Source organism: Xiphophorus maculatus, chromosome 2 (assembly GCF_002775205.1).
Source record: "Xiphophorus maculatus strain JP 163 A chromosome 2, X_maculatus-5.0-male, whole genome shotgun sequence".
In the NCBI taxonomy this organism is placed as follows: domain Eukaryota; kingdom Metazoa; phylum Chordata; class Actinopteri; order Cyprinodontiformes; family Poeciliidae; genus Xiphophorus; species Xiphophorus maculatus.
Genome location: NC_036444.1, coordinates 22,256,490 through 22,283,367, shown reverse-complemented (window position 1 = coordinate 22,283,367; position 26,878 = coordinate 22,256,490). Strand labels below are relative to the sequence as shown.

General features: G+C 41.5%; 1 protein-coding gene across 2 annotated transcripts; it reads left to right on the top strand.

Moving 5' to 3' along the window:
- Positions 1-365: 365 nt before the first annotated feature.
- On the top strand, positions 366-26,822 carry tubgcp6 (tubulin gamma complex associated protein 6). Of its 2 annotated transcripts, none has more exons than XM_023342670.1 (25): positions 366-705; positions 2,068-2,872; positions 3,466-3,629; positions 4,563-4,776; positions 6,507-6,665; positions 7,908-8,029; positions 8,209-8,272; positions 8,372-8,481; positions 8,563-8,654; positions 11,823-11,962; positions 13,251-13,400; positions 13,616-13,697; positions 14,133-14,221; positions 16,232-16,347; positions 17,151-17,289; positions 17,430-17,519; positions 17,600-19,169; positions 19,798-19,938; positions 20,602-20,770; positions 21,201-21,342; positions 22,360-22,554; positions 23,065-23,197; positions 24,782-24,995; positions 25,428-25,621; positions 26,413-26,822. In XM_023342670.1, the coding sequence occupies exons 2-25, from the start codon at positions 2,090-2,092 to the stop codon at positions 26,502-26,504; spliced, it is 5,364 nt and encodes a 1,787-aa protein (XP_023198438.1). In that variant the 5' UTR covers positions 366-705; positions 2,068-2,089; the 3' UTR covers positions 26,505-26,822. The 2 variants fall into 2 exon arrangements, with proteins under 2 accessions (XP_023198438.1, XP_023198433.1); XM_023342665.1 differs by having other exon boundaries at positions 19,786-19,938.
- Positions 26,823-26,878: the final 56 nt, after the last annotated feature.

The window sequence follows — 26,878 nt, the reverse complement described above, 5'->3', positions numbered from 1 at the left end:
TTGGAGAAATCTGGGCTAGTGGCTACTTAGAGCAATAAGTGACAATAAACATTGCACAAGGATTTTAAGTTGGCTTTTCTTTTGGTTGTTTGTTTTTAATAAATGCTAAAGATGTATCAAAAGGTGATTACCTATATATGCTATAGATTTGCATTCCGATTTGAAACTCTGAAATCTATTAGCTTAAATGTGACAGCGGTATCGAGATGCTAATTGCCTGTTACCGAGCATCACCTGAACGCACCATAGTGATTGACAGACAGGTCTGGCCAAACATCGTGGCTGACAATCGCGCATAGCGAGGAGTTCAGCCAAAATCATCCAATCACGTTGAAGTGGGTGGGTTCTACAGAATTGCTTGTAGCCCGCGTTTGATGGCAGAATATGAATAAGATAGAGAGCTTGAAATTTCGCTACTTGGTGCAACTTTGCCAAATATGAACTGATTTTTGCTGAGTAAAAACCGGTGAGAACGGCTAATATAGACACTTTGAGCTGGATTAATTGCCTTTTTGGATTTTGCATATTTACCGCATAGAGGACACTGGGAAAGGAAAATAACGCACCAGCCTATTGCTAATAAACATTAGCAAAGATGGGGAAACAGTTCCTTTGGTTGGATGGGAGGTTGAAATCCCCAGGAAAATGATGTAAACGGACCATATGAGGAGGACTAACAACAACCAGACGCGTCATTTTATCTTGGTAGGAAACTGAGGTTTAAAAAAAAAAAGAATATGCTGTTTGTTGCAGGGAGCGACGGTTGACATTGCTAACATTTAGCTAGCAGCGGCTAGCTGCAGCCTGCGTTACCAAGAAGCTTTCCATGTATTTACAGTATTCTTTGTGAGCAAGTTGAACATGTAAGACTATTTTTGGGTTGTCGTGTGTTTGAACGTGGTAGTAACACATTATACAATTGTTTTTTTTTTCCATTTTGACCATCAGAGCAGCATGTTTGAGATGTTGCTATGCTTTAACTCACCTGGTCGATATGATTCCAGCTCTGCAAAAGCCTGTTAATCAGTCAGCAATTGAATTCAGGTGTGGTGAGCCAGGAATAAACATCTGAAACACCGAGGGCAGTGTGCCTATAGCACTAGGGTAAACAAAAAAACAACAACACTGCATTAAACAGTGTTTCTTAGATGTTTACGTCTACTAATTGTGAATATGAATATTATGTCATAATTCACTTGGTAGAATGACTATACATCAGGAAACGTCCGGCATAAATCGTTTTGTTTTCTGCTACAGATGCATTTTTTAAGCTTAGTTCCTAATATTCTCTAGCCAAAAAAGAAGTGGATGTTGCAGAAGTGTCACCTGCTTGTTAAATAATTGATGTTTTTTTTTTAATGATTTAAAGCACTTTGAACTGCTTTGTCGCTGAAATGTGCTATACAAAACAAGCTCGGCTTGACTAAAAATTATACCGAAAATATACAAGTACTCGCATGGACCAGAGAGGAAAGTGTTATGGTCAGAGCTGCTTGGCCACACAAAGAAGAGTTAAGATGAGACTTTACAATCTAAGAGCAGTGTTGAGCATAGGGTGGCAGCATTATGCTGTGGGTATGTTTCGCTTGCCAATGATATTGGTACATTGTACAAAGTGTTTGGAGTACTGAAGACCTAATGTCACCTCAAAGAAGCCCTACCAATTCTGAGAAGAGTAGTCACATATTCGGACAGATACATGTTGATGGCTGTGAAAGAGACTTCATGTCACTCTTATACAAACAATGGCTCAGATACATCATTACAAGCCAAATTATTGTGACATGTGACAAGTCTGTCAACTTCCAGTGGCTGACGTTACCTGCTGTGGAACTTGTATATACAGCAACTTTATGTTAGAAATATTTGGGCCTGTTGCATTTTGTACACGTTACAATTCAATTATGCTTCTGAAAGTGAGCATACTGTTAGTCTAAAGTGCAAACGACTTGTTGAAGTTTTTACGAGCATGCTTTGACAAATATAGGTAGCAATCTGTTGCTCTTTGCACTTCAGAGATTTTTTTCCACAAAATAACAAATATGTTTTGTTCCCCCCCCCTCCAAGCGTCTGAGACAGCAGTGCCATCATGTATTCGAGCTCAAACAATCCCACAAAGGCCAACTCCAGCAGCAGCATCACAGAGCTCCTGAGCGCTCTGTGTGACCGCAGCCTCTCTGGGGTCTCTTGGAAGCGTCGAGCCCTCGGAGGAGTTTCCAGAGAGGGCTTCCACCGAGCCCTTAAAAAGCGGGCCTACGGCGCCTTGCTGTCTAAGCTTTTTCAAGATGGCACCAAAGGGTCTGGCTCGAGACCCAGTGCCGCAGCCAGAACTCCACCCAGGAACAAAGTCCTGATGATGTGCTTTGACTTGCGAGTGGCCGGCTGCCGGGAAGAAGCGGAGGCGCTGGAGGATCAGCTGGGGAGGCTGCGTGAAGGAGCGTCCTCCGGTCTGAAAGAAGTAGACTCCGTCCTGGAGCTCCTAGTGTGCCTCGCCGGCTCCGCGCCGCCGCCTCCCACCTCGTTCAGCAGGGACTACATGAGACGAGAGAGGGCCGTGCTGCGGAAGCCGCAACCCTGGAGCTACCAGAGCGAGGAGCTGCAGAGGCTGGAGGCCAGGGCGTGGGGTCTGGTGTGTGCGGAGGAGTGGGGGACGCTGGAGACTCTGTGTGGAACTCAGAGGCTGATGGACTCCCTGCCAAGGACAGGGTTGCTGGCTTTGAGCACGAAAGTGGAAGCAGAAGAGAGATTTGAGAAGGAGACGCGGCTGTCGTTGTTTGGGGCGCTGCAGCACACTCGAACATCAGATATGGACATCAGACTGGACCTCCCGCCTATTCCCAGTAATATCGATGTTACTGGACTGGCTATCAGGGTGGGTGACTCACAGTTAAACTCAACTTTTGAGCAGTTTCCATGTAACACACTAGCTTTACACATGTTTTATAATGTCACCAGGTTCAAATTTGCACACTATAAACTAGGGATGCACTGACCCGATTTTAATATCTGAATTATATTATATAGAAAAAAAATTTAGTTTTCTGTGACAATGAGCCCGGTCCATAAGGGCAGATCTATTCAGTCTAATTTTATGACTTGTGCTCTGAGCCACATCGATTTTTAAATTTTTTTACATTTGCTGTTACACTCCTGATTACACTAACTGAACAAATTAAAACAGTGTTGGTTTTATCTTTTGACGAAGCTTGTGAAACTATTGGTGGTTTTAAATGTGTGGTACTGGTGAAGAGTTGTCAAATTAATTAGTAATTCAGTACATTTATGTCTATGTTTAAAAACAACAACAAAAAAATCTGTGTAGTCACTTCAGTAATGTTTTTCTGTATTGCATTGTTACCTACTGATACTAAACCTCAGATATCTGTACCGGAAGTGAAAATGGTGTTGGAGGATCTTCATTTTTGACAGTTTTTATACTCACTGTCTGTTGTGTGTCCTGCGCAGGTTCCTCACTACTTGGATCAGTCTGAAGACGAGGGCTTCCAGTCAGCCTCCAACCTGACCCCAGACTCTCAGTCAGAGGCGAGCCCCGTTCCAGATGTTGACATCTGGGAGGCTGTCCGCACGTTTGAGCCCAGAAGACGCCGCTGCTGGGAGTCTGTTGGCTGGTAAATGATCCGTTTACTAATTATACAAGTACAGCCCAGGTTGCTCTACCGATAATCACAATTGAGGCGACAACCGCATGGCCTCCTGCAGCCAAGCGACCAGCACAATTCGTGCATGTGAAATATTGAGTTTGTATACCTGGACATGCAAACGTCGACTAGCGGCGCAACACAAGAAAGTGGAAAAATGTTCAACTTTTGTCACTGTCGTCGCTATGACAACCCTGGGTGGTGGTGGCTTTGGCCTGTCGTTTGTCGTTCCCTGTGCATTGAACTCAAGGAGAAGTGAACTCTCGCATCAGTTGCTTGGCAGGTTCGTGGTTTCCTACCACAGAGCGTAGCATGAACGTCTCATGAGGATCAGTGGGCCAGAGAAGAGTGGTTTAAAAGCCAAAAGTGACAGCTGCAGTCTGGGAGCAATTTGGATTCAAACCTAATGACCGTGGTGGACCACATCACCTGCATGTCGCATTCGTTGTTAAACAGTTGCAACAACAACAAAAATGCATCTGCACCTAAAGCCTAATATCATCTGATGCAGGTTTCCCAGCTTGGAGGAAGAAAAACAAATCCACTATCAATGGGCTGTCTCTGTCTTACTGACTGTCCACAATAACTGTGGATAAATTGGCCGACTGATAAATTGGTGTACCCCGATAATTAATATATTTTGAAAGGCAAGTTTGTTTACAACGACTTCAAAAAGACAATATTATCATTTATCGCAATAATTTCTGGGCCAATTTATCGTCCGGCAAAGTTTATTGTGACAGGACTACTTGTCTAAAGTTATATTCTTATTTTCTGAGAAAAGAAAATATGGGTTTTAATCCATTGTAAACTGTTTTGTTTTTGCAAAAAAAAAAAAAAAAAGTTAGTTAGGAACAAAACACCTAATTTTTAAAAAATAATTTGTAATGTTTGTCCCACTAGTCCACCAGGAAACAGGGAGTCCTTCTATCTGACAGAGGGAGGCAGAGAGACGTTTGACCAGCTCTATCGGCTGTGGGAGGGAGAGATGAGGGTCGTGAGCTCCAGCGACTCCTCTCCCATCCTCATCCTGCCCCTGGACTCCCAGACGCAATTAGTGTCCGACCTCCTGAACGTTCTGATAGGAGTGGCGTCCACTACCTTCCCTCTCAACCAGGTGCAATTCATCATCATTTGTTCGTCTCTCGGAGATGCACTTAAATGCAATCATTTCCTTTTTCACGCGCTGCCAGTGCACAGCTCACACACACAAAAAAAGAATCAATGTGCAATTAGTCTATGAGATATAAACAAACTCAGTTCCTTTAAAAAAAAAAAGAAAAAAAAAAGCCCATTACAGCGACTTCCGGAGAACCGAGCCAAATCGTATCAAGCCATTAACTTGATTAAATGATGAAGAAGTAAATTGCAGTGTTCCTCGTGTTAAAACCTAAACCACAGGAGAGAGCAGCAGTTGCTTTATTGTGTCCCATTAAGTTTTTTTTTTCCTGTTTTAGGAGGGTTGTAGACTTGTCTTACAACATAAATTACATCACGATTCTCCTGATTTCCCCCGGCCCCGTCCTTATCCCGTTACTGCAGGAGATGCTTGACACTGACATACAGTGATGTGAAAAGGCTTAAAGCACTTCACGTTTGGCGTCAGAAGAATCAGAGAATCAGAATGTAAAGTTGTTTTTAGCAATAGTTCCCAAGGTTTTTAAATCATTTTATTAGATATTGCTCTTTTCATTGATAAGGTCAAGTACTTTGTGAACCTTTAAAGCAGTAAGAGACGTCAAGAAAAATGATCATAAAAATAACATTTTTACAGAATTACTGTATTTACGCAGAGATGTATAACATGACTTTACTTTATTTGGAAACAGTAACGGGTTATCTTTCTTCTGCTAAACTCACACATTTTGATGATCATATTTGTATCAATATTCTACATAATCTGTATCATTCTACTGCACCATAAATGATTCATTCTGCACTGTCAATTAGATTTACTGACAAAATATTCAAACTAGCAGCTGTTGGCAGTAAAGAATCAAATTTCACTTTAAATGGGTCAACACAACTAAAATCATAGGGCACTGCTGCAGTCTATTATATGTGAGCACATTGAGTTTATTTTATTAATTTGTTTAGTTTTTATTTATTTCATATTTTGTGTGTTTTTAACATAACGAAAGCCTGCAACCTATTAAAAACGGATTAATGTCCATCTTTTGGGTTGGGATTCGCTAGTAGACAGTACATTTTTTTAATACGTGATTTTAACATTAGCAAAGAAAAGTAGCAGTAAAATGGCTTCATCATACTCGATATAATTAAATATTTTCCTGTTGTGCATCCCTGTTCAAGTTCAAAGATTTTGTAGACCTGGGATGCTAACTCTTAAAGTTAAATGTTTGAGAAGTCTACATTAAAGTTTGGCTTTTTAAGACAAAATTTCAAGAAATGAAATGCGACTCAAGTACGTTGTTCAGAAAACTAACAAAAGCATGGCACAGTGTGGCCAACAGTAATATTAGACCTTACTTTAATATCTGGAGTTAATGTGTGGTCTTGAAGCTTTCTTATTTATTTTTTGCTTTGGTGACCACTTGTTTTTTATAACAGCAGTAGCCTTTGTGATTGCAAAATACTGTCCGTGTTGATTTTGTTTTCCCCAGAAGACTGCTGCTTAGAGACGCGATTTCTTGTTCTCATAAAACTTCTCCTTATATAATCTAATAAAAGAACTCCACCAATTGTTCCTTCAGAAGTCATGCAGGAGGTGACTCCTCCTACACTCCTGAGTTTAATTTTCTGTGTGCTACAAGTATGGCTGATTTTTTTTATTAGACTATCCTCCTCTTTTAAAGGCCTTTTCTAAATATGTGCTTTCTACACCAGAGCGTTCAGTTTGACGTCAGGCCTGGTGTGTGCGTGTCGGGAGCTTCTCCAGAGAGCGTGTCTCGTCTTCTGGGAGAGTTGGCCCAGTATGGCACCCACTACCTGAGGCTGAGTCGCTTTTGTCTCCAGAGTGGTGACAAGAAGGGCCTAGTCTTCCAGGTATGTTTGTATAATCTCCATTAATTAATGCCTCTGGGGCCACATGTTTCCCTCCTCTCGTATTTTGCACTAATGTCAGTGTTGCACCCTGTTGTGTTCATCAATTTGGAAAGTTTTAATCGTCCCTTAAGGGACAATTTAGGACAACCAAGCACAAATAGACACAGTCTATTAATGACAATAGAAAACTCTCTAAAAACGCAAAGGAGAAAAGCAGGGGAGCAACAGAATTTATTAAAAGCACAAAAATACACCAAAGTTCAAGTGTTATCATTTATCATTAGTCGAGGTTGGTTTATCGTTTCATCTGCTTTGCGTTAGCAAGTAAGAGTGTGCGTAGTGGTAAATAGTTTCACATTTCAAGAAGAAAGCCATCGTTAACGGAGGCAAAATAAGTTCTGCTTGCAGCTTGCCATGTTGGGGATTCGGCAAACAAAATGTCCTCTGGTCAAATTAGAATTACATTTAACCAGTTGTCTGACATGCAAAACACTATGTGGACCGGAAATCTGATATTCACATCAAGCTGAACTCACCATCACCACCATGAAACATGGTGCTGGCAGCATCATGCTATGTGGATGGTTTTCTCTAGAAAGTTTATCTTCGGAAAATGAAAGGAGGCAATCCTGGAAGAAAACTTGTTAGTTGCTGTAAAAGCAAAAGGGGGTTCCACAGAGTTTTGTCTTAAAACGCTAAATACCAATTCTTGCCAAATTTCTTTATTTGTAAAAATCATGTTAATTATTTATTTATTTATTTTTTTACTAAAACTCGATAAAATAAATTAACACAGTGGCTAATTTGAAAAGCATCCCTCTGTGTTGCCGTACCTCACTTCCACTTGCTCAGTCAATGGATAAAAAGACAATATTGAATGATCAATTTTGCTTTATCTTCTATATCTGGCTTCAAAACAAAGCAGAAATGGTCTGTAAGAACAAAACAATAAAAGTCCCTGTTTTATAATGAAGATGGATTCAGTCTTCAATTAAGTCTTGAATATAGGTTTCCTTGAAAAGTGATTAATTGTGACTAATTAGTTAATTTTTACCAATCAATTAACAGGCCTAAAAAAAAAAAAAAGAGGATTATTTCTCTCCACTTTGCAAACATACTCTACTTATTACTTAAAATCCCAATACAATATTTCAGCATTTCTTGTGATGTGAAGAGTGATATCCATGGGTATAATTACTTTTGGAAGTCGCTGCATGTGACTAATAATTTTTCTCGCCCAAGGCGTTCACCGGTGGTCTGAGGAAGTATCTGCATTACTACAGAGCATGCGTTCTCAGCACTCCCCCCACTCTCAGCCTGTTGACCATCGGCTTCCTTTTCCGCAAAGTGGGCCGCCAGCTCAGGTCAGACCACTCCTCCTTTTTGATGTTCTGTTTTCTTCTGCTGGTTTCTTTGGGGTTTTTTTTTATTACTCCTTTTAACCTCAACCTCACGCTGGCAGACAGTTCTGACAGAAAGCAGCTCACCACAGACGTCATCACATCACAAACTCCCTTCCCTCTCTCTCTCTTTTTGTCCAAAGGTACCTGTCGGAGCTGTGCTGTGTGGACGGACTGTCGGGCTCAGGCCAGGCTGCCTTCCCTGTGGTGAGGGCTCTTTTATGTACACACTGCAATTTGTCATCCATCAGGGAGTGTTTAACCTTCCAGATGAGATGTCAGCTCACTTCATGTTGCTCTCCTCAGGGTGTTAAGCTGCTGTCCTACCTCTACAACGAAGCCCAGAGTAACTGCAGCAACGAGAACTATCCCATCCTGCTGTCCCTGTTGAAGAGCTGCTGTGAACCTTACACACGGTTCGTGAGTGAGACGCGCTCACATCCAAAGACGCGCAGGAGTCGTTTGAACTAACGGAGTCTCGGCTCTGCTTCATTCAGGTTCGTGTACGACTGGGTGTACAGCGGCGTGTTTCGAGACGTTTGTGGAGAATTCATGATCCAGGTCAACGAGGACTACCTCAGTTTCAGGGGTGAGATGTCTCACAGACACACACATATAGCGGAAAAGCAGGCTGTCTATAGTAGCAGAAAAACAGAGATTCAATTTGATCCTTTATTGCCTAGTTGGATTTGTCCTTGTGTCTATAAAGGATGCCATGAAGTTATTGGAAAATAATAAGCAGGAAACAGAATCAGTCCCAGCTGCTGTGGGGACCGGAATCATCTCCGCTCAGAAAACGGCAGGAACAAACACTAATAAATATTATTGCTTTATTCTTTTTATTTAGCACACCATGCTGATTGGAGAGAAGAAAAAAAAAAAAAACGAGACGCTTCGTAAGTGGATTTGTCTCAGATTTACTCTTGAAAGCTGGACTTGAAGTATTTTCATTTGGTCTAATTAATGGGTTCCATGAGGAGAAAAGCATCAGAGTTAAGACAGGAGGAGAGGAAGGAAGAATAAACCCATCTGTGCTCTGCAGAAACTTCCACTCTTAGCTTTGTGGGTCTCCATTCTCTCACTCAACGCAAGCTGTTTTTTTCAATGCCAGGTCCTCTGTCTTTATTGGTCTTTTACATTTCAGTCACTGAGACTGAATTCTGAAATGGAGCTGAGATTTTCTGTAATTAAGGAAAATGGTGGTAATTTGTTCTTCTTGAAAAGGCAAATTTTCAAGTGTTTAGTATTTAAATATCAGGAAAGGGGGTTCTTGTTGTTCTAATTTATGCTTTAGTTTGTGTAAAATGCATCAAAATAAAAACTTATTGCTTTTGCAAAATCCGACACTGAACAATTAAGAAAAGGACAATCTTTGCTTTGAGTACATTTTATTCAGCAGAGTAAAAATTCAAAGTTCAGGTAACTGTTTTTCGCACAAGGACAGACTCTTCCACTAGAGTCACTTCTAATAATGAATATAATAAAACTTTTTTTTAAAAAGTTGATTGTAGTGACTGGCAGTGTCTAATTAGGAGTCCATGTAGTAATGTATGACTATGTTGCACAGAGGCCCATTTTTGATAGCTATTTTTCAAAATAGGAAAGACAAGAGAATGTAAAGTGAGACCGATATGTCTTGATCCTCATTACTCGTTACAATTTTTTTTTGACTCTTTCCGTCCCTTCAGTCAGAATGCTACTTTAGAATAAAAAAAAAACTCTGGTATTTCTATGGAGTCTGGAGAAATTTGGAAATTAGTTGAAGTCCTTTCTGAGTCTGATTTAAGTCTGGAAACCGAAAACAAAGAATGGGAAACTATTAATATTTTCAGACTTTATTATCTGTCTAGTTAACTAGATGTTGAATCCAACAATCCATCTGTCCAATATTCTTGTGTCTGTTCATTTGTTTGTCCAATATCCATCCATCTATTTAATATCCGCCTGTCCATCCGTCCATCTGTTCAGTACTCACCCATCTGCTTGTCCAGTAACCCATCACTCCGTCTGTCATTCTGTCAATGATTTTTGCAGATTCCTTATTTAAATACCGTATAGAAATCTGACATTCGTTCAAACGGGAGAATTGGACTTTTTAAAAAAAAATTCTGAAGTGAACTGAGAAGACTGGAAAGTAGAGTCTGAAATAGTTTAGTGTTCTGACATGGAAAATATGAAGGGACCCTGTCTGCTACTGCATTAAAAGGTGTATATAGCGGATTCCTTACCGTGCTTTGAAGTTCTGTTTTTGCCGCAAGCAGAGACACTAAAGGATCTTGACGTCTTGGTTGTGAATGATGGTAGGAAGGAGCAGGAGACGGTTAGGTAGGTTGGAGCTTCACTTGCTCAAAAGTGAGTTTTCTTCATTCAGACTCTCCTTTATGGTCATGAAATATAGCTTCTTTCTAGGGCAGCAACTTATGATTATTTTAGTGATCGTTATCTATTAATTATTCTGACAATTAATTAATTAATTGGATGAGACAAATTTTCACATTCTACAGATTTTTTTATTCAACCACCTAATCTTATTTTATACAATCTTAGAAATGCATTAAAAATGCAAATAATTCAATAACTTATTAAATTAAGAAAATAAACATTTTATTACCTGAGACACAGAACTATTGCGTTCCTTTCATAAATCTGAACCAGTTAAAGGTAAAAATGCACCACTTGGCTAAAATATGTCTATGTCTGTACAGGTGTTTTGGCTTAATTATTGCTCTGAATATCTTATTTTTCTCACCAAATGACATTTTTGAATCTCTATGCTTCAATTAATGATTAATCGATTACTAAATTAGTTAACAATTATATCCATAATCGATTATAAACGATTAACCCGGTCAATCGTTTCAGCCCTACATACGTCTTACACTTACCTAAACCTCCAGTCAGAAGAATGGTAAGGGAGGTTTAAAAAAAAAAAAAAAGACTTCTCCAAACCAAGAAACTACTGCACTTTGTTCAATGCAAGATTATGCTCTTGCAAAAAAACCCCAAAAAACATCTATCTTCCACAGATGTTTATTTAAAATAATTCTCTTCCATTCAGGCCTAAATATTTACCTGATCATTTATAGACAGAAGAGATGTCTGCATGTTTACCTGTCGATGAAAACCAAGCATTAATATTCATAAACTTCAAACTCCAAGCCACAAATATACAAGCTGTTTCTTTTTAATGTTGACACCAGCTAATAAATACAGTGAAGTATGAGTGATTACTGCCTGTCCAAACATTGCATGTAACGCAACATCCCATTCAAGGTCACAGCATCATGCTGGCTTTGTCTGGCTAACCGTTTCATTTGCTCATCGGCTACACCTCATCAATTCCAGCCGCGAACCTCCACAGTTCTCGCTCCCGCCGTTTGAAGGACACGCAGATGTCATTGTTCTCTTCGAAACTCTGCCGGCCCAGGAAGCGATCAGCAGCAGCAGCAGCAGCAAAGCTTTCTTGGCAAGCTGCAGGCTTCGTGAAAAGCGCTCGGGAAGCTCGTGCATTCATGTTCTCTTATGCTTTTTGCTTTGGATCGCCAACTATTAAGGGCTAACTATTACAGGTGCTAATCGAAGCGGCCACTTATGTCACGCCCTGTAAGTCATAGTAAAAAGGAGAAAGTTTAAGGCCAGGCATAACTCCACCACTGGTAGTTGTAGGTATTTCATTGAACAAGGGAAAGCTTTTTGGTTGTTGTTTTTTCTTGTTTAGCACATGCAGACATCAATTGGTATGTTTGATTTTCTGCAGACAAACACTTCTGGGTTCAAGGCTACACTCTGATCTCGATGGATGTGGAGGACTGTGTGCCAGTCTTCCTGAGACAATTTGCCAACGACGTCTATGTCTGTGGGAAGACCATAAACCTTCTCCGAATCTGCTGTCCACAGGTTTGTTTTGCACATTCATAGCCATCTGTGCAAATGTGGAGGAGGAACAACTTAATGCACTTGAATTCTGTGTAAAAATAATCTTGGCTTAATTAGTATTTATAAATTGTTCCTGCAAACAGGAATTTCCTTTTCTTGTTTGCAATGAATTCATTAAGCATTTAAATGAACTGTTATTATTACTGATTGTGTTTATTTTCTTGCTTCCAACAAGGATTCAGTTGTTTGTGTTTGCTAATAAATGCACAGACTGGCTCTGCTTACTTAAGGCAGTTGTCCATCTGTCGCAATTACGAGTTTATGTTTTATTTTATACTTATAAAATGGCCCTTTAAAAAGTGAAACACATAGTTAATATTTTAACATGGATCAGGAAGTTTCAATCAAAGCAGAAAGTGCTTCCATATATATGAAGAGTTGATGTTGGTATTATATTTGCTGAGAGAAAAAATCAGAAATGATTAAACGTTTTTAGTTTTTTGAAGTGATACTCAGACAGAAGTGTCGTATGACATCATACTGCATGATTCGCTTGATGATTCTGTTGTTGATTAAAAAAAAGTTTGAAGAATTAAAAAAAATATTCATGTCATGAATTTTTTTTGTCAAATCTATACATTCTGAAAGGTTAACCTTCAATAAAGTTCAGAATTTCGTAGACATTTTGCTTATTTAGACATAAATGACAGCAAATTAATATGAAATGCATCAATGTGACCTCATGCAAGTCACGTTTAAAGTAGAAAGATGGGACGTCTGCTTGTAAATCTGATTGAGTCAAATTATTTCTTTAATTCAAAGGAATCCAACAACACCATATGAAAGTATTCACACCCATTCAACTTTTCCACATTGGTAAGCCATAAACCTGTCCCTGCTAAAGAAAGGCATCGCAGAGTAAAGCAGCAAAATGCAAATTCACATTTTAACTTTGTGTTGGCCTGTTGCATAAAACCAAACAACAAAATGTGGAAAGAATCAATTGGTGGGAATACTTTGTACTTCCAAGCAACTGCAGGTTATTCTCTAGTTGTTTGTGTCCAAATCCCTCCCGTATGTCATCCCAGATTCTCCGCTAGTTTACTTTTGGATCTAGCGGCGAAAAAGGAGTTGTACTTTCCGACAGCTGGTGCAGCATATTTTGTTTATGAAATGAACTTTGAGGTTATAAAACATGATGTCAACATGATGAGTCATTAATTTAACACTAGAAGCAGCGTGTCTCTTCCTTTTTTTTTTTTTTTTTTGTGGTAGCAATAACTTCTCACCAAGTCTGTTCCTCCACCAGCACTACATCTGCTGGTCGGAGCTGCCGGTGCCTCGCATCGCCGTCACCTTCTCCCTGCAGGAGGTGGAGGAGATTGAGCGGGAATGCGCGGTGTATCGCAGCCGCATGGAGAGGATCGCGAAACACAGCGCCGTCAGCAGGGAGGAGCAGGTAAGGATGCGTTTGAGCTTTATTTTTAGAGCTTCAGTGTTTCTCTTTGCACAATCTGATGCTCGTGTTTTGCTTTTAAAGGCAATGAGCTAGTTTGTATGGCCTGCAGCTGGCAGCTGTGACAGGCAGAGATGGGGGAGAGGGGAGGAGAGGTGAGCTCCGGGGCAGGGGGATGAGTCTTTGTTAATGATGATTTCTTGCCTGTCTATTGTTAGGCCCTGCGAGCAGAGCGATCGCGCCAGGAGCTGATCAATCAGGTCAGGGAGTCGGCGGCTAAAACCCTGGAGAGCATCCGAGGTTAGCGTCACACTTAAACTCTGAGAAGCACTGCTTCTTCTACCGTTCATGAAGCGGCTGAATATACCTTCAACCTGTGACATTAAATACACTCCAGGTGAAATTATACTAATCACACTTCGCCGCTGTGTGACGACGCATCTTCCATTACCGTAAGAGTGTGAAATTTAACTATCAGTCACAGAGTTCACCAAAGTCCTCACATCCATTTTTTCTTTTCCTCCACAAGATGTAAAGGATTGTTGGCAAAGGAGGATGATTGGCTTGGGGAATGCAGTGCTCACTTGCTTTATGCACGTCTCGGCTTATTCGAGTGCGAGGCAGATGGCGGTGTTGTTTTGTGCTGCGGCGCATAGTTAGAGGGTTGCGGATGTTGAGTTGCTTTTCGACCGGGAGGGGTAAACAGCCCACTGTTATCTCCCCCACCTCCTGCAGGGCGCCAGGTGTCGCAGCGTCTAGCTGAGGAGGCCAAGAAAAGGGAACGCTTTGAGGAGCTGAAGCAGCACCTGGAACAGGAGCAGGAGGTAGTTCAAGTGGAAATGCATGTTTTGTTTTTTTTTTCTTTTAAAAAAGTAGTTTGAACTGTGTTTCTATATCTGAACGAATGTTCAAGAGAAATTCTAAGAAATATGAAATCTGTATAGTTTTTTTTTTTTTTGTGACGATCTGCAAACTAGTAATAGGTCAAACAGGGTGTTGCTTGCACTTCTCTGAGCATGATATGTTGTTAGTTAGGCCAGAAAATGATCTCAAAAACAAAACTATATCTCTGTTTGAAACTACCCAAACACAGCAGTCTGTTTCCAACCATCTGTCTTTGCAGTGGCTTGAAATGTTTTCACACCTTGAACTTTCTTCACATTTTATCACTCTACATCCTAAATTTTTGTTCACCTAGGTGCCTTCAGAAGTCGGGTAACGTTACTTGCGGGAAATTTATTCTGAATAATAATAATTTCAGCTTTTGCTTGAAGGCTTTCAGGAATTTTTAAATAGAAGATTAATGAACAAATTGCAGAACATTCCTAATGAGTGGAGCAAAGCCGAGACTTGACCATCTTCTTAAGCAGGTGAATAAGGAGACCATGAATCAAAGATCATGCGAATTAGTGCTCATAGACATTCTTCTTCTGGTCTTTCCTGTTTTACTGGGAATATAGGGCAAACATTCAATATCTGGATATGCAAAGCTGGTTGCAGATTGCTCCCAGTGACTCTCTGCTGTAGTTGCAGTAAAAGATGGTTGACTCAGAACCCAAATATTTGAAAACTGGCTATGCTTTTCCATTCACCTCATCACGACATCAATACTTTTGCGAGGCTCTAAAAAAACGTGTTAAATTTGCATTGGTCTGAGGTTGGAGAGCTAATATTCTTTACAGACTTTCTTCAATACAGTTGCTCTGTTGGTCAGGATGAAAATAAAACAAATTAAATACACAAATAGGCTAATTATACCTCCTTTCGAGTCCATCAGTTATCCAGACTCAAGTCCCTGCTGTGATAAATATGGCGCCGGCTTCCCTCGTCCACATTAGCTCAACATTTGCTCATCTTAAAACATGCTGGAGAGACTTTTTTTCCCCCTTTTTTCAGACCCTATCTTTATTTCTCAAACACCACATAGAATCTAACCCGCTGGTTGCCCTCTTTGGTACCATCTGACAGATTGACACTCCTCTGACCCTCTGTACAATACCATGCATTATGTTTCACGTCTCTCTTGGCTACGCGCGGCTCTGCTAAAATGGAGGGACACGACCCCATTCACCCACGCACAGTGGTCCCGTTTAAGCCTAAAAAAGATCCCTGCCTTGGTTCGTAACTCCTGAGAAAAGTTTCACAAGATGTGCAGACCTTTATCTGAGGTAATTTTCTTCACGGTTCATACTCGGAACCTAACTTTCAGCACCCTCAAGTACGGTCCTTTATAGAAATAATGAAGCTAGTTTCTAAAAGGTGTTAGATTAAGGAGAATGTGATGGTGTCGCATGTAAGATGACTGTCTTAGTTCTTTGAAGTATAGCACCTTAAATGATTCTGTTCAGTTTGTACCACAACATAATACACATTCTTTTCATTTTAAAAGCAAAAGTTAATTTGAATCGTACTTACTAAGGGGAATATTTAACTATTCAAACCTTTGTAAGGACTTCCAATAGGTTTTAAGACTGCCGGGCTTTGTTTGCAATAGAGATGTTTTCTTTGTTAAAAATACACAGAGTACTTTGCAGTGTTCACTGAAACTACAGTGATTTATTCTATTTTTCACATTGTTGTTCTTTTGGGGCCAGTGTAGGGATCAGTAAACTTGGCTCATCTCTTGTCGCAAATACTTTCCAAACTGACAGCATGCTGACAGCTGAGGTGAGACTCTGGCTGTGGATTTTCTCCATACAATGTCAGAAAAATCTTAGATAACCCTCTAAAGGGAAGCGTAGGAGATTAAAACATGGCCTCAAAAACGTACAAATAAACATTTCCAGCTTAAAGAAACGATGCATGCATGCGTTTGTTTGTGTTTCTGCGGCCAGTGGCGAAGTGCAGCCAAGAAGAAGCAGGAGGACGACGACTTTGGCTTTGCCAGAGAGCTGAGAGACAGAGAAAAGAGACTGCAAGCCCTGGAGGAGCAGCTGGAGCAGAGAGCCAGGTTTGACAGCTTCCGCTCTGCCTATTCCAGCTAACCGATCCGTCCATGTTGGGCACGAACATAAACACTGTATGTTTACCATGCTGAAACGTCACCTTCACGAGTATTGCATATGCGAGCGGCTAGACTTATGCAGCATTCCCGCACAGTTGGGATAACTGTCTAATGCCACAGCGTGAGCAAATGCTATCAGAGCTGTCATTCAGCTCGACGACATGTTGGAGATCAGAGTGTGCCAAAGCTGAAGGAAGGAAGCACCTGCCATCTGCAGCCTTTTAAGCAGCCAGTTTGCATCTTTCTACTCCTCTACCCTTCAGGAAGGATTGGTAAAATTCAAGATTTTAAACACCGAATATGTTTGCGATATGGACAATAAAGAAAAGCATTTGGGTGTTATAAAGGCAAAGATTTCTATTTCTGTGGATTGTAAATGTTGCTGACTCCAGGTCAAAGAGCCATTTCTACCTTCTGTCCTATAAAATATTGCAAACTCGAGTTGACCTTCACAAAAAAAATCATTTAAAATATAATAAATGTATATGCTTTTATTCTGTAAACTGCTTCTTACTGCTAGACTTACTGCTAGTGCCACCCCGGGCAGATGCCCATATCAAAAACCACCACTAGGGACAACTTTCATGCATGTTGGCACCATCTCTGCTAGTCTTTCACATTGCTCAACTCTCTTTTTCTTCTTTTTCTAAATATTTAACCCTCATGCTAAACACAGTTTCTTGACGCAGCTGTTGCTGCTCTGGATAAACCTTGTATCTGAAAGGATGTCCCTCGATCGCATGTTATAGAAAGGAGCTGATTGCTCAGTACAGCCGTCTGTCGGAGGAAGCGGCTCGCAGAGAGAGACGGGCCATGTGGAGAGTGCAGCGAATGAGACTCCACGAAGCCAGGGAACAGTTCCTCATGCTCGACGGGCAGAAAATTCAGGTTGGTGACAAACAAATGCACAGAAGAATGAAAAACATAGATTTCTAAGGAGGCAGATAAAAAAATATGTAACAGTTTCTCAAGGTTTTCACCGTTTTATTACATTTTTTTAATTCAAAACTTTTGTGCCCACCTTTCAGGTATTGCTGGATAAATACCCCTTTGGCCAGGAGAGCCTTCCTGTGGCTGCATTGCCATCTGGTCCTTCATTAACGCCACAACAAACTCACGTAATAGCTCCCTCATCACGGCAATCCTTTTTCCGTAGCCTCTGCTTTGTTAGAAACTCACTTAGCATCCTTGCTTACAGGAATTTCCCACTCAGGAGGAGCAGTTAGCAGACATTCGAAGATCAGAAGCTGCATCCCCGCCACTTAATCCGTCGGCAGCAGACCCTCCTCCCATCTCGGAGGACTCCGACATCAGTGACCTTCTCACTAAATCGCTGAAGCCTGACAGTCAGCAAGTGGATAACGCCTTGGAGGAGATTGGCTCTGACCTACCTGATGCCCATCCTGCTCTGCAACTCGTTGACTATGACTTTAGTGCCCCCTTTAGCCCACTCGAGGGTATCGCCGGCCAGTCTTCTTCTCAGTCCAGGCCTCGGTGGGGACCTGCAGTCCAGCCTGAGTTGACGCAGCACTCGGAAGCTTCCAGCTCGGGTACAGACCAGGGTCAGAATGAGGCTGTACCTGAACAAGAGGCAAGTGATGAGCAGAAAAAAGATCAAACTAAGACTGAGGCAGTTGAGGCAGACACTAAAGACCAAGACTTAGAGAGTGGAGACACATCTGGTGGAGGTGTTTCTCTCCCAGGCCCTCAGCGCTCTCTCTCCATTGCTAACATAAAGGTTCCAGACAGAGGCTCTCATGGCCATTCATCTGATGCTCATATAAAGGTTGGACAGAATGTCTCTGAGGTAACTGCTCACATCCCCTCCCCCAACATTCATGGCCATGCTTCAGACTCGCACATCAAGGTGGGAGAACACGTGTCTGACGTCGACGCTCCCACACCATCCTCCGGTGCTCACGGCCACTCCTCTGACGCGCACATCAAAATCGGGGAATATGTTCCTGAGTGTGTCCTTCCTCTTCCTGTCCGTAACATCCACGGTCATGTCTCGCATGCCCACATCAAGGTTGGCGAATATGTTTCCGAAATAGAGGCGCCGTTACCGTCGCCGAGCGTTCATGGCCACAGCTCTGACGCTCATATAAAGGTCGGGGAAAATGTTTCAGATGTTGTGGCGCCGCGGCCTGCGCGTAGCGTTCACGGCCACAGCTCTGACGCTCATATAAAGGTCGGGGAAAATGTGTCAGATGTTGTGGCACCGCGGCCTGCACCCAGTGTTCACGGACATTCCTCTGACGCCAATATAAGAGTGGGGGAGTTTGTGTCTGATGTAGCAGAAGGAAGACCTCGTTGGAGTAAACACGGGCACGCCTCGGATTGTGTCCTCCAGCCAGGTTGTGTGGTCTCTGGAGAAGAACTCCCATCAGCCCCTCTGCCTGGCAGCTCTTACGGTCACTCCTCGGACTCAGCTTTAGGTATCGGGTGTGTGGTCCAGGGAGAGGAGCCCAAACGAGCAGCGTTACCTGGCAGCGCCCACGGACATTCGTCAGACTCTTCTTTGGGTATCGGATGCGTCGTCTCAAAATCCGACCCGCTTCCATCGCCACTACCAGGCAGCGCCTACGGTCACTCCTCTGATTCAACACTGGGCATCGGCTGCGTGGTCCAGGGGTCAGAGCCGCCGCCCGCTGCACTTCCAGGCAGCTCATACGGTCACTCATCAGACTCTGCTCTAGGGGTTGGATGTGTAGTGAAAGGAAAAGAAGATCAAAACCTGCAAAAGACAAAGGACAAGGAAGATAAAGGTACTAAAACATGGAGGTATCTATGTAGGTATTGGATTATTGCAGTTAAGTTTTTATTTCTATGAATCAATAACAGAATAATTAAGTATAAAATTAGAGCTATCATACCTTTGTTTTTCATTTATCACTTTTAAATCCAGCACATGCTGTTCATGTCTCAGCATTCTCAGATAAAGTCAACAGATAAAAATAGAGAAAGCATCGATGAATCATTAAATAACCATTGTGCAGCTTTTCACTGAAAACATTTATTTTTGATTGCAGTAACTACCCATCTATTTTTAAAGATCGCATGTGTGTTAAATGAGACTTCTAACTAGATGGAGAAAAAGAAAGAAATACTTTAAAGTCTGATCTGCTGTAAAGGTCCATTTTAAAGTAATACATTTCAGGTGAGCAGCTATGAGTTTCTTTTCTTAAATCCAAATTGTTTGGATGTCATAAAATGGGGCTTTTTAGTTGATCACTTTCATACAAAGCTAAATATAATCATAGATTTCAAACTGTTGCTGCCTTTTCCTGTGAAGGCCAAATTAATACACTTTTTGTTTTTTTGGTTTTTTGCAGCAAAATGTTTACTTGTTCTTTGGAGAATGGTCTCTAAATTTCTTCTCAGTTTCTCCTTCAGGCAGCCCCACCGATGACAGGATGGTGTGTTGGACGTCTGGTTTGTGGTTATCCCCTGGAGAGAAGTCCCAGCAGGAATACCTCATGGCCCTATCCGCTCAGTACCAGGTGGAACACTACGAGGACTGCTACAACTTACTAGGTTAGTGCAGAACACGGCTGAAAATAAAGTTCATATTTCTTTTGGTTGAGGCATTGCGTGCTTGGACAGCTATTCCCTCTGGGTTTGGATGATGTGCAGCTGAAAGGATTTTTTGCTCACTTTCTGTTTATGATGTGAAACTGTGCCAACAAGGTGTTGTGTTTTCAACGGGGTGAAATTGATTTTAAATTTCTAGGATCAATTGTCGCATATCGTCTTTGTGTTAAGCATATATTTGACTTGCTGAAATGACGGTCATTTCTGAAAACGAGGCTCATGTTTAGCTTTGGGGGAGGGCCGTGGCTTGTTTAAGTCATATCCTCTCCTTTTCACTCTGTTTGTTGTTTATTCACGCTGCAAGCATTCGCGCCAAAATCAGTCAGCATCTTCTCCAGCGAGTTCCTCTTCCACATCGCCGATCGAAGCCAGCAGACATAATTATTAGGGCCCGGTTTCCATAAATGCAGGGATGGAATCGGCTGAGCAGGTGAAGCAACTTGCTTCTGGGTGATTACTGCTGCAATCAGTCTGAAACTCGCCTAACTACAGCCTCGATTAAAAAATACAAATGAAAAAAATCCAGACATCTTGTTTCAGTTATGTAACCTGCAGCTGTGAGAAAGACGTTTCTTCACCAGCGCGCCTGTCTTCTCCCCTTCACAGCTTCGTCCCCTGAGTCCCAGCTGCTGAAGCAGGTAACGCGGGGGCCCTGGGGCCTTCCCGTGGACCCGACGCTCCGCAGAGCCACAGACACCACAGCTGTACAGCTCAGCGAGATGGTTTCCCTGCCGGTGCTGATAAAGCACTCTGTCACCGCCCCGCTCATCACGCAGTAAGTTTCCCTTCTGGAAGAGCGCGTCGAGGAGAGGCTCTCTTTGTGTTAGGCGAGAAGTAATGGCTTATTTCGAAGCAAATTAATGGTTCAGATTAAAGGTATATCATTATGCATGAAAGGACTGGTGTCATGTTGACATCAGTTTTAACTGAATCCAGTCTTATTTAATTTAAGCCAGTTACGTTGTAGTTAAGAGCATAATTGACCCTGCAGGAATGGCAAAGATGCTTGTCGTTCCAGAATAACATAGCTGCATGAATGCAGATTTCTAAAAGTGATGAGAAGGAGGACATATTTCTATAAACTACATATAAACACTAATGTAGTTCACTGTGGTATCAGCCTACTTCATGCTTGGTCGAATTTTCTGTATTCGTATTCTGAAATGCAAATGCTTCTCTCCATGATATGTCAACTCTGTTCCCAGTGTCTCCTTGGTGAATAAGGCTATAGTGGACTACTTCTTTGTGGAGCTGGGGGTGGAAAGACACTTTGAGGCGCTTCGCCACTTCCTGCTGATGGAGGATGGCGAGTTCGCCCAGTCTCTCAGCGATCTGATCTTTGAAAAGGTGACGCTCTTTTGCCTGTAATTATTTCTGTGTCGCAAGATTTTATTTTTTTTTCTCCACCTTTCCTACGGTCAGACTTGAAGGAGCTGTCACTACTGTTAGCCTCTCTGGAGGTGATTTGGGAGCGTAGGTTTGCCATGTTTAAAAATGTGGACTCACAGGTTTAAGGACCGTTTTTGTCCAACATTCTCACCCTGGGAGCACTTTAGGTAATGGTTTTAATTTTCTCCCACTAACTATAATTAAAAGCTGTTAGGCTAGTTTCACAGATTACTATGTAGAAGAAAACAGCATTTAGAGCAGCAGCCTGTAGCTTTTATAAAGAAAATATGCTTTTTACTTTTTTGTTAAATCTGTCACTGTCATAACATGTTCTGTAGTTTGTGCTGTCAGTGCTGTCTGTCTAACCAGGGTTCCTGCAATTCAATTTCACTTTTTTCCAAAAAAAATAACAATAACCAAATAAAATGGATGGATTCCTTCTTTGCTTTTTCTTTTTTTGTTTTCTCTTTTTTTTTCTTGCTGTCTTTCCTTCTTGCCACCCACTGTTTTTGTTTTCCCTTTGTTCCCGGTCTCTTGTTTCTCCACATTTAAAGCCTGGCCTCTGTTGAAATCTCTAGCAGAAACTCGTAGTGAACTTTGGATTTTAAAACAACCCCTGAGAAACACTGTTTCCATCTGGAAAAGTGAAGAATTTCTCCATGAAAAGGGTCTGTCTGATTCCACTGCTGGCTTTTAAGCTTCCTGTCGTGAGATAACAAGCGCAGCCGTCGCTCACACCTCAGGGCTGTTCTACAGGAACATTCATGTACATCTGTCTCCTGAGGCCCATCAGACAGAAGGTGTTGTTTATCCAGCCAAAGCTCTAATTCTGCTGATTGGCACACCTTCAACCACACAGGAAGTGGAGCCTTTAATCAGTTGTGTGTTTGTAAAACAAGAACTTGTTCTAAAAGTATGTTTATCTAAAGATTAGGAATATTTAAGTTGCCAAATGTTTGCTTTGTGTCCTTCCAGATGGCCAGCGGCCAGACTCCGGGCGAGCTGCTGACCCCGCTGGTCCTGAATTCCATCCTCAGTAAGGCCCTGCAGTACAGCCTCCACGGAGACACTCCCTTAGCTCCTAATTTCACCTTCGCCCTGCGCTTCCTGCCCGAAACCTTCCACCCCCACGCCCCGGACTCCCTCAACTGCTTGGAGCTGCGCTACAAGGTGAGCTGCCTTGATGGAGCGGGTACCGCGGCGGCGACCCTGACATGGGCGTGTTCGTCCCGGCGTGAATGTGACAGCCTGTCATGTTTTGACAAACGGCTCAGAGTGTAGAAAACAAGCTTTATCTCTCACCGAAATAGGTGAGCATCATAGAGGAATTAGATTCATGTCATGCTCAGAAACTAATGGTGCACATATGGGCCCCAGCTCTCCTCTCTCATGTTTCCTGAAGCTGCTGACTCCATCTTGTTCCTCCTCCTGCTTATCTTTACCTCTTTCTTCACATGTTCTGCCTCTTTATGTTGCCGTGTTTCTCTCACCCCCTTCACAATCCTCTCACCTACTTTATCAGCGGCTTCATATTCACACCTTTCTCTCCCGTCATCCATCACTCTGCCTTTACCTGTTTTTTTTTTTTTTCCTCAACTCTCAATTCACCTCCTTGTTATTTCCTTCCCCTCTCTCAACCTCTCTTAGCTTTTCTGTCTGACATAGATCTATCTCCTCCAGGTGGACTGGCCGTTGAACATCATCATCACCGACAGCTGCATGAACAAGTACAACCGCTTGTTTTCGTTCCTGCTGCAGCTCAAACACATGGTGTGGAGCCTCAGGGATGTCTGGTTTCACCTCAAGAGGACAGGTGAGGGAAAGGCAGCTGCTGATGCAGCTCTAGTTCAAACTTCATCACGCAGAAAGGAGGGATAAGATCCTGCTTTATACCAGGATCTCCAATGTTTATAGAAAGAAATGTTGAAGTTTTTTGTATGATTTATTTATTCAAAGCAGAGGTCCAAGCCTCTGCTTTGAATAAAAGATAAACAAGGAATGTTGTTTTTCTGTTTTCTTCATAGGGTTTGATTATATTGATCTGCAACACTTTGTGCACAAATCTCAGAAATGGATAAACTAAAAGGAGAGAAACAAAGTCTTAAGATGGAAACGGATGATATTGAAAATATTTTCCCAGAGCTAAAAAAAACGTGACCATATGTCGTACCTGTATTGTAAAAACTATAGTACTAGTCAATTTAATGCTAATTAATTTTTCCAGCTTTTGAAGCTTTTCACATTTTGTCCCATTCCAACCACAAACTCTTGTGATGTTACTAGGATTTTATGACAGAGCGACACAAAATACCAAGGAAAAGGATGCATTCATCCATCAGACTGGATAGAGAACATCTGTGAACATCAATTTCAAGACTTACTACAGATTCTCAACTGGATTTCTAGCATATAAATATGCTGGAAAGTGCTTGCAAGCCAAAAAATATAATTCTTAAAACCTAAGATCACCAAAGATGCTGGGGTTTTTTCCTACGTTCAAAACTATAAACTAATCATGAACTATTTTAATTAAACAAATGATGTGATTTGTGATTGTCCATCCAAAACTTGAATTGGTTTTTGCATGCTTCCCTTATAAAACTGAAGCCATCCAGTTTGCTTATTAATCTGGACTCGATTGAAGAAAACTAAAAAATATTTAGTCTTTTCTCAGCAACAAAAACAGCATATAGGTCACTCTACATTGAAAACACTTAGCCAGTTAGCCAGGTTGTAATACAGCAACTAAAAGCAGATTTGTGTGCACCAAGATGTAACTTAAAGCATAGCCAATGAGTAAAGTCAAAGAGCATTAATAACTTTCCAAGGCACTGAATTTGCGTTTATTGGTCCAAGAGGTTTCCAACATATGATCCTCCTAACCATAGACATAATATAAATATATTATGTCTATGCTCCTAACTATGACTATCAAGTTCCTTCACCCTTGTCAGTTGTTCCCACGCTCATGCAGGGTGTCTGCGCCTCCTTAAAATGTCTTAAATCCATGTAACTAATAAATTAAAACCTTAAAATATCTTAAATACATTAATCACATCTTAAATTTGGTTGTGGCAGGACTAATTTTGTATATTCTATGTTGCTATTTTTTCTCGCATGACTTTTCTGTCAGGCAAAAGTTTGAGTCGCACATCTTTATTGCCTTGTTTGACTTGAGGCTGAGCTGCTAATGTAGCCTCGCTAGCTAGCTAGGTTGTAGAGAGCCATATGCAGTGTGAGAAGCATAAAGCTGCTGCCAAGAACCACAAACAGACCCTGGAAATGTCACAGTTGTGATACTGGTGTTAAGTTTAATTCACAATGGTCTTAAAAAGGTCCTTAAAAGTTGTTAAATTTGAGTCGGTGAAGCCTGCAGAAACCCTGTTGTGTCTTGCAGCACTGGTGAAAGGCGCGGGCCGCTCGGTGCAGTTCCGTCAGCTGCAGCTCTACAGGCACGAGATGCAGCATTTTGTCAAAGTCATTCAGGGTTACATCGCCAACCAGATCCTGCAGGTGTCCTGGACTGAGTTCACGGCGAAGCTGGCCACCGCCGGTGACCTGGACGGCATCCACCGCACACACGCTGACTACCTCAACAGAGCCATCTTTAGGTGACACGTGGAACTGCAAATGTATAATCCACAACATCACAGCACTGCTGGTTGTAATTGTTGTCTCTGCAGAAATGAGGTTATATTTGATATTTGAAGTTTGTTCTAGACGTGCAGAGGCAGTAGTTTAGTTTATCCTGGGATGTTTAATTATTTAATTTTTATTTTATTTAGGCACAGTAAGTTAAGTCCTACTTTTGGTTATCTTGTTTTAGCTCATTTTATTCTCCTCATAACGCACTCATTCACATTCCTGTTGAATGACGAGGCTAACTTGCGAACCCGATGAATGATTTAATCTGCATATGAATAATTCAGGAGAGGTTGTTACTATCACACCGAGGTGTTTCGTGGTTGTGTCTCGCCTTCGAAGGTCATTAAAAAGTTAACTTTATTCTTTCTGTGACCTTTCTCTCCCTTCGCCCTCTCCAGGGGTCTGCTGACGGAGAAAGCAGCTCCGGTCATGAACATCATCCACAGCATTTTCAGCCTGATCCTCAAATTTCGGGCTCAGCTCATCGCGCAACCCTGGGACAGCCAGCAGGGGGAGGCAGTGCACCCGAGCTTCATTGCTATGCAGCAGTCGTACAACACTTTTAAGTATTACTCCCACTTCCTTTTCAAAGGTAAGACCAGAGAACATTGTTTCACCTCTGGCTGAATGTAATTTGGCCTCTGTAGTTACAGTCGAGGCAAGACAGGAAAGATTGAAAAAAAAGTTTTTTACGTTCAGAGAAAAATGACTAGTGGACTTTTACAAATCATAGTAACAGTTTCTGATCTTCCTGATAGATTTTAAACAGCTTTCTAATCAGTTTAGTGTATACCTGAGATTTTATTGTAGCTTAATATGGTTGGTTTCCTTAAGCAAATTTGATGTTAGTAGTTTATCAAAAGGTTGTGCTAAAGTTCCAGTCATCTGACCCAAATTGCTGCACTCGGATGAAATGAAACTGGAGGGAATGATCGGTATTAATCCAGTCTGGAAATTGCTTGTACACCAGAGTCACTGTTCAGAGGAAAGCAGAGTGTAAAGTTATTCTGTGCAGCCTCTAAGAATGTTTGTTGAATTAAATTGAGGATTCTTAAACCTCAGTTCATAGGTTTAAGAAATGAACATCAATTCAATTCAGTTGAATTGAGTCTCTGTGTAGAATTCTGACCCCATGTGTCTTACATATGAACTTGTGTATCCAATTCTCATACTTAGAAATAATTAGTAAACAATGTTTATATTTATCAGTTATACAAGTAGTAAATTCTATTTTATTTTACCTCATGAAACTTGTAATATTTCAGGGGGAAAAAAGGTATCTCTAAATATAATATTCATGCAGATTAGTGTATGTAAGCTTCTGGCTTAAGCTACGAGATTGATGGACTAAAACTTATTTCTCTTTTCTCTCCCCCGCTCCAGTGGTGACTAAACTGGTGAACCGAGGCTATCAGCCCCATTTAGAGGATTTCCTGCTTCGCATCAACTTCAACAACTACTACAAGGACTCTTAAGGTGCTCTCTGGTTTCCTGTTGTACATCGTTTAATTGGCTGAACCCTCCCTGTGGGCCGCTTTGAGAAGATATGTTGGATTTATGATGGTGTTCAAACGTCCTTCAAATCCCACCTCTGCTGTCCTCCATTTAGGAAGCAAACAGTAATGAATGTTGAGCCCTTAATGGTTTCCATGCACTTAAACAATCAAGGCGACATGCGTGAGCTGAAGCTCATGACTGTTGCGATGCATCTCGTGTACATGTGGGCGTTCATCGACGTATATTTAAAGCTAATATAAGTGAAGTGTTCATGTGTGAATACAAAGTTGACATGTTTTCTGAGTCTGTTTTTATGTAAAATTTCTAAAGTAATGTGATTAAAAAAAACAAA